Below are 8,247 nucleotides of genomic sequence, written 5' to 3' on the forward strand. Positions count from 1 at the left end.
TTTTATTTAACATCAAAGTTTGCCAAAATTGTATATTCTTGTTCTGTGGGGGGGATTTTGACATTGGATTACTCAAAAAGTACACAGTAAAAGTAGTTCATATTATTTGTTCAGTTAGTCTAAGAGGCAGTAAGTATAAAAAATAAGTTTCATGAACTACTTATGGAAGTATTCCTTGAAGGGATTTGCGATAGCTTTACATAGTCTGATCATGTTAAGACATTGTCAAATAGACACGTTTGAAGTATGGCATTATTTTAAATGCAGTGTAACAGAGTGAAAGTGAAACTGTGGTTCTTAATGTCAAACTACAGAGGAACTTCATCTAACCTTGGCCTTCTTACACAAGATATTTGTTCTTTTGCAGCTGTGTGCTTGGGGAATTATTATTAAGGAAAGTTAGTTAATTTGTTGCAAAAAAAACATATATAATTTGATTTACATACAATAATATTGTCAGATAGCCTTTATCTCCCCAAAAGATACGAACATCATTTCAAACCGAGGTCCTCAATGTTAGCATGCTGGTGAGTCAGAAACCCACTGAGAGGGACTGATGGCCCACAATGTTTAAGTTTACCTCTCACAAAGACTGTGTGTGTGTGTGTGTGTGTGTGTGTGTGTGTGTGTGTGTGTGTGTGTGTGTGTGTGTGTGTGTGCAGTTCATATTTGTTGAGTCTGACAGTCATCAGAGGTCGCTTTATCACCAGCTTTATCAGTCAGTCCTCTTTAGATGGTTTTATATAATAATAATAATAATAATAATAATAATAATAATAATAATAATAACAACAATAATCTTTATTCATATAGTACATTTCATACAGACTATGTAGCTGTACATTTGAAAAAAAAAAAAAAAAAAAGATAAAAGTAGATAAAATAAATAAATAAAAATAGTAACAGAATAACATGTTTGTACAGAGCAACAACTAGTACAGTCCAGAAAATGTCAGCATATGAATAAAACTGAAAAACATATTACATTTAGAAAAACCAATAATTAAATGAATGAATAAAAATGTATATACATAAAAGGGATTAAGTACATAAAAGATCATCTGAAGGATAGTTTTGGGACTTTGTGGAGGGCAAATAAGCGCTGTTATGAAAGAAATGCTTGGTGAAATAGATGTGTTTTTAGATGATTCTTGAAAGTGTCAACTGAGGATGCCTCTCTAATGTTTTCGCTTAGGCTGTTCCACAGTTTGGGAGCATAAGTGAAAAAGGCTGCATCTCGGATTTTCTTTTTCGATGGGTTTTGAGGAGCTAGGAAACCAGCAGTGGAGGATCTCAGTGTTCGTGTAGGAACATAGAGCAACAGGGAGTCTGTGATGTGGGCTGGTCCTAAGCCATTTAGAGCCTTGTACACAATTAAAATAACTTTAAAATCAATTCTGGCAGCTATAGGCAGCCAGTGCAGCGTAGCCAAGACTGGAGTGAGGTGTTCTCTCTTTTTTGTTCTTGTTAGCAATCTGGCAGCAGAGTTTTGGATGAGTTGTAGCCTCTCAATTGTTTTTATAGGAAGACCAGTAAAAAGTGCATTGCAGTAGTCTAGTCTGCTTGATATGAAGGCGTGCATTCATTTTTCTGCATCTTGCTGGGTCAGTAAAGGTCGCACTTTCGCAATGTGTCTGAGACGGAAGAATGACACTTTGGTCACTTTTTTAATATGGGGCACAAAACTTAAGTCAGAGTCTAAGGTAACCCCCAGACTTGTTACTTCTGGTTTGATTAGATGAGTTAGGTGACCAAGTTTCTCTAGTAAAACATCCCTATTGGGTTTGGGGCCAACTAATAGAATTTCTGTCTTGCCATCACTAATTTAAGAAAGTTATTGTTCATCCAGGTGTTAATTTCTGATAGGCAGGCAGTTAGGGGGCTTAAGGCGTCTTTATCATTTGGCTCAACAGATACAGCGGGTAAAATAAGCATTGAACACGTCACAATTTTTCTTGGTCTACTTTTTTTTTTCTTGGATTACTTGGGTAATCTGGTGAAAATTTCATGTCTCTAGCACCTTTAGAAATATATTTAATGAGAAAAATGGTGACGTGTTCAAAACTTATTTTACCCACTGTAGGTACAATTGTGTATCATCAGCGTAGCTATGGAAGCTAACATTATGTTCCCTGATGATATCACCCAGTGGGAGCATGTAAAGTGAGAAGGGGTAAGGCAGCTCCCTTGTGCAACACCACAAGTTATGTCATGTGTCTTCATTTAAAAAGTTATTTATTTGGTGGAAAACAATATTTTGCTTAAAAATGAGAGGTTTGATATGGGTCTATAATTACTCAAGGTTTCACAGTCTAAATTTGACTTCTTCAGTAGTGGTTTAATAACAGCGGTCTTGAAGGCCTCAGGGCAGACTCCTATTTCAAGGGATGCGTTAATCATTTTCTGGATTGGGTTTGAGATGCTATTGAAAACTTTCTTGAAGAACCGAGAAGGAATGGGGTCAAGACAACAGGACGATGGTTTGATCAGATTAACGATTTTACAGAGTTCTGGGATTGAGATGCTGGTGAATTTGCTCATGGTTGCCTGCCTTTCATGAGGTTGAATGCCTGATTTGTCTGCAGGTTTTGCAATGCTAGCTCTGATTTTCGTGATTTTGTTGTTGAAAAAAGTTGCAAATTCTTCACATTTGAGGGTAGAGGCTTGGCTTAGAAAGTCATTTGCAGGTGCAGGATTCAGCAGTCTGTCAATGTTAGAAAACAATGTTCTTGAGTTATTTTTATTTTCTGTTATTATCTTAGAAAAATAAACCCTTCTTGCAGACCGTATAGCGTTATTGTAGGTTACTATGTGTTCTTTATAGATGCTACGGTGAACCTCCAGTCCTGATTTCCTCCATTTCCTTTCTGCTGCTCTGCATCGTCTCTTGAGCTCATGGATAGTGTTGTCTATCCAAGGAGATGTTTATATCAAATCCTGTCTTAAAAAACAGGTGATATTGTGGACTTCAGCATCCTCTTCTAATCTTCACTGCCTCCCTGTCAAGACAAGTAGTAAATAAAGTCAAATCCTTGACATATTGCTGTCCACATTATGCGGAAATTGATTGATTGATTTAAGTTTCTCATCCAGAGAAAAAAAGAGAAAATCTATTTTAAATACTTACTGTTAACAGGCTGGAACCCTGAAATACAGATGAAAGAAATTAATTAACTTATACCAGAAGTATCACACAAAATATAATAATTCATTACTGGAATAAAAACATCCCGGTTACTCACCATTATTGTTCCTCCTCCAGATGAGGAGTCCAGTGATGCAGATCACCAGGAGCACCAGCAGTCCTACAACAACTCCAACAACCAAACCAGCAGGAAACTCTGGAACTACAAACAGACATCAGTTGAATTGTTGCGTTTCAAAGGTTTTCTATTCCATATACACAGCATTAATATAGCAGCAAACAACTATTTGCTAAAAAAAATAACTTGGAAAACTTCTACATTAACCTTCATATTATCCGTCAAAACCGCTATCTTTAGCTAACAGCACTATTATTGAGGCAGAACATAATTTCAGCAATACTCACAAGGGGCCACTAGTTGCCATGCAACCAACAGTTGTTGCTGAGTAGTGTATTAAATGTGGAAGTATTGTAATGGACCACGGGTGATTAAAAATAATGCATGCATTTCATGCCACGTTCAGGTATCGCACAAAATGTTTCCTAGGGCCACACTATGCTATAGACAAATATATACAACATATCAGAAACTTTTGCACCTGCAGCTAACAGGGTTAAAACGGAGACCACGAACAACAACATCCAGATTTTGAGTGCAACCGGAGACATTTGTTGCATCTTCCTCTTCCTCATTTCCTGTCGTCTCAATACTGTCTCCAATAAAAGCACAAATCGTCACTGATGTACTGTGTTTTATGTGAGTTCATGTGGGATTGTTTTGCATTTTTTTTTACTTATTAAATATACTGACTGATAAAGCTGAAGTTAACATTTTGGCACTAAACACACCAGTTTCTAAACAGTTCTTTCTTAATTAATGTAATGCATACATACTAAGGCTTGAAGCTCCCATGAATTTTGCTACGTTTTTGATTTTCATTTGTCACGTCTGATCTCAGTCTTACCCCGGTTGGTCCTGATCACTGCTTGGTCCAGTTTGGTGACGATGTCGTCCTTCCAACCAGAGAGATGAAACACACAGTCGTACCTCCTCCACTCTTCAGGTGAGACTGATGAAAGGTTCAGGTCCACGCTCATCTGGAAGGATCCGTCGTGGTTGGGGAGGATCTCTCCGTGGTCCACGTGCTCATGAACCTCCTCGCCATCTTTCCTCCAGAACATCATGGCTCTGTCAGGGTAGAAACCTGTAGCGTGGCAGCTGACTGGAGACGAGGGAGTCTTCTGGAGGAGAGACACTGAGGGAAGGTCTAGGGAGAAAAAAACAAACAAGAAAAGTGTTTGTATGACTTAGGCTGGCATGTTATGTAACAGTACAAATAAACCATTTTAAATATTGATGCATCTTACTTTCTTAAACTGAAGTGTTCACATTTCATGTGTCTTCATTCAAATGCACATCATGCAGTCTACTTAAACCACCAGGGGGAGCCTTAGTCTTATTCCTGATAATAATACAGCACTTACCAAATTATTACTAGTGAGGTACTGCACGACATTAGCTGCATAGTTAACATTAATCAATGACAACAAATGTAAAACAACACAAATCTGGGGGTTGTAAGATAATTAATGGAGAGGTAAAATAAAGATCTGCTACAAAAATCTCTATTCATAATTGAGAATGTTTTCTAATCTATGCTTCTTTGTGAAATACCTGTTCTCTGCAGAAAGCTCCTCCCATAGTGCACGTACTTCTTCAGCATGTCGGGACATTCGTGGATGAAGTAATTTTTATTGTCCTCTAATCTGGCTTCATCAGCATCCCATCTAAGTTTGGTGGTGAACGCCTGCTGTTTTGGAGCAGTCCACGTCAGCGTCTGCAGGTCCAACGCAAGGAAGTCCTCTCCATCGTAACCGTACTGATTAAAACCAGTCACCTCTCCAGTCTCATCATCCCACTCACAGCCGCTCATCCTCTGTAAAATGTGGGCGCCTGAGAGAGGTAGAGAGGGAAAAAGTGACGACCCAGCAAAGACGATTATTAACAGATAATATCACATCTTCACCAAAGAGACTCTGTGATCCACTAACACCAATTATTGTCTCTGTGGAAGCCACTCATCATCTGCTGGGAAACAAAGAGAAGCAATATCCATATTCTTTATATCAAAAGCACTGATGTTGGTGTGTTTATACAGAAAGCTAAACATGCCTACCTCCAGTTTGGTTTAAGCGTTGCTTCAAGCCGTCAATGTTTGCTCTGAAGAACTGCTGAAAGCTGAAACACCTCAGAGATAACCACTGCAGGTGTTGTGGGTCATCCTTCATCAAATCTCTCATCCAGTCCTGTTTGACCTCCATGGTCTTCATGTTGTTGTCACAGTAACCCATCTGGACTTCATCGACCATCGCAACACCCACAAACTCTGGAAAGTTTGGGACTCCGGAAGTTGCAGTAAGGACATATTTCAGGGAGTGTTTCACTGCAGGACAAAGAGGGTTTCTTTTTGGAACTGAATTTTATACGTTTTGGAGATATTTTTTACTTTACATTAAAAAAAAAGGAGAATTTGAAAATATGTTAAATAACAATGAGCTACTTAAAGAATTTGTTACAGACCCAGTCCTGTTACAAATGTTATGATTGTTATAATAAGATGGTTAGACAGTTTACATTAATAAATATTTATTCTATTGTTGCCTTATTTGATGTCTTGTAACCTTGGCCTTCTTAGACAAGATATTTGTTCTTTTGCAGCTGTGTACTTGGGGAATTATTATTAAGGAAAGTTAGTTAATTTGTTGCAAATGTTTGTATATGTAATTTGATCTACAAACAATAATATTGTCAGATAGTCTTCATCTCCCCAAAAGATACGAACATCATTTCAAACTGAGGTTCGACATCGTTTCCTATCAACAGTTATGAACAACTTTTTTTTTTTCCTAAAGCACAAATGCAGAATAAGTGTTTTTAAACGCACTGGCGCGTAGGCCTACGTAAAAACAATACATAGTCTGATCATGTTAAGACATTGTCAAATAGACACACGATAAGATAAGATAAGATAAGATAATCCTTTATTAGTGCAGCGGGGAAATTTACAATTATTTTAAATGCAGTGTAACAGAGTGAAAGTGAAACTGTGGTTCTTAATGTCGCTCTAAAGAGGAACTTAATGAAACAAGTTTTACAGCAACAAGAATAACAAGAAACATCTGTAATAACGGTGAGAGTCACACTGTGATCTTACCTGTAGATGCAACATGACAGAAGAGGAGAAACACAAATAAGGGTTTCATATTGTTTGATAAGTAAAGCATGAAGCTTAACGTCAGTCAGCTGATTGGGAGGTCGCATTTAATAATGAACTTGCGCAATACAGGGCGTGGCTTGTACGTCAGAGTCATAGTATCAAAAACAATCAAATTTAAAATCAAAATATTTGTTTAAACATGTTTTTTATTGCACAGGAAAGATACTATGTCAGGAGAGAAACTATTGCTGTCAAACGAGTAAGAAGTACGATATTTCCCTCTGAATATCAGTGGAGTAGAAGTACAGCGTTGCATTAAATAGTAGTACTGAAGTAGTAAAAGTACCTCAACTTTGAAAGCTATGTACTTGAATTAAATTGCTTAGGTAGCCTACAGTCCAGCTGTATAGAGAGGTACAAAGGTACAACAAAATTAACTTTCCAATGCATGGTGCAGCTACTGCATAGTAAAACATATTTTTATAAAACTTTATTCTGATGTTTCTACATATTTTATACAAATATACATGAATGGAAGAAGAACAGATATTGAACTTAAGTTAATGTTGCAACACCAAAGTGTGAAAAAAACAGTTACAAGGAAAAGTCCTGGATTCAAAAGCATTAGCTTCAAAATACAATGCCTATAAAAGGTATTCTCCCCCTTTCATGTTTCACCCTTTTGTTGCTTTTATACATGGAATCATGGTCAATATAATTTGGCTTTTTTGACAAGAATTTACTACTCTTTAATCTCAAAGTGAAAACAGATTTTTACAAAATAATGTCAATTAAAAATATATAAGGTAAAGTAAATGATTGCATCAATATTCAGCCCCTTCAGGTCAGTATTTAGTAGATGCACCTTTGGCTGCAATCCCAGCACTGAGTCTGTGTGGATATGTCTCAATCAGGCTGCCACATCTGGACACTGCAATCTTTCTCCATTCTTCCTCGCAAAACAGCTCAAGCTCTGTCAGGTTGCTCGGGGATCGGGCCTGAACAGCTCTTTTCAAGTCCAGCCACAAATTCTCGATTGGATTGAGATCTGGACTTTGACTTGGCCACTCCAGAACATTCACCTTGTTGTCTTTGAACCATTTCTGTGGAGCCTTTGCTGCACCAGTCTTCTTCTTGCCCGGTCACTCAGTTTGTGAGGACAGATTTAAACAAGAGCCATACTCCTTCTATTTCTTAATGATGGATTTAACTGAACTCTGTGGGATGTCCAGTGAGTTGGAAATCTTTCTGTAGCCATCTCCTGACTTATATTTTTCAATGATCTTTTCTCTGAGTTGCTTGGAGTGTTCTTTTGTCTTCATGTTGCAATTGTAGCAGGAATACTGATGAACCAGAGACTGGACCTCCCAGACACACTTTGGTGTTTTTATACGACAATCACTTGACACACATCAACTGCACTCAGGTGATCTCCATTTCACTAATTGTGACACTGCATCAACTAGCTGGACCTCTGTTGAATTAGGTCAGTCACTTTAAAGGGGGTGAATATTTATGCAAACACTTATTTTACACTATATATTTTTAATTAATTGACATTAGTTTGTAAAAATCTGTTTTCACTTTGACATGAAAGAAGCTTTTTTTGCAAAAAAGCCAAATTATATTGACCATGATTTCATGTATAAAAGCAACAAAAGGGGAAAACATCCAAGGGGGGTGAATACTTTTTATAGGCATTGTATATAGTATTAAGTACCAAAAGCATAAGTACTCTATGCAGAATGGTCCATTTTAGAATCATAAACTATATTACTGGATTATAAATATTGATGCATTGATGTACATGTCACTATAGTGATGTATCTGGTAAAGGTGGAGTTCAATTTAAACTACTTTATACTGCTTAACCTGCAATAACAC

At 37.3% G+C, this 8,247-nt stretch overlaps 1 protein-coding gene across 1 annotated transcript; it reads right to left on the minus strand.

Moving 5' to 3' along the window:
• Positions 1 to 878: 878 nt before the first annotated feature.
• LOC129096902 (major histocompatibility complex class I-related gene protein-like) lies at positions 879 to 6,537 on the minus strand. The gene is made up of 7 exons (XM_054605595.1): positions 6,361 to 6,537; positions 5,323 to 5,589; positions 4,821 to 5,099; positions 4,111 to 4,413; positions 3,243 to 3,347; positions 3,128 to 3,145; positions 879 to 2,999 (listed from the first exon to the last, which is right to left on the minus strand). The coding sequence occupies exons 1-7, from the start codon at positions 6,428 to 6,430 to the stop codon at positions 2,989 to 2,991; spliced, it is 1,053 nt and encodes a 350-aa protein (XP_054461570.1). The 5' UTR covers positions 6,431 to 6,537; the 3' UTR covers positions 879 to 2,988.
• Between the last annotated feature and the right edge of the window lie 1,710 nt (positions 6,538 to 8,247).

The sequence above is a fragment of the Anoplopoma fimbria genome, chromosome 10 (assembly GCF_027596085.1).
Source record: "Anoplopoma fimbria isolate UVic2021 breed Golden Eagle Sablefish chromosome 10, Afim_UVic_2022, whole genome shotgun sequence".
Taxonomy (NCBI): Eukaryota; Metazoa; Chordata; class Actinopteri; order Perciformes; family Anoplopomatidae; genus Anoplopoma; species Anoplopoma fimbria.

Excerpts from the sequence above, each read along its gene's own strand:
- LOC129096902 (XM_054605595.1), bottom strand. The coding sequence starts at position 6,430 with ATGCTTTACTTATCAAACAATATGAAACCCTTATTTGTGTTTCTCCTC. Across the intron at positions 5,590-6,360 it reads CTGTCATGTTGCATCTACAG|TGAAACACTCCCTGAAATAT; the intron begins GTAAGATCACAG and ends TTTGTCCTGCAG. Across the intron at positions 4,414-4,820 it reads GAGCTTTCTGCAGAGAACAG|ACCTTCCCTCAGTGTCTCTC; the intron begins GTATTTCACAAA and ends TTTTCTCCCTAG.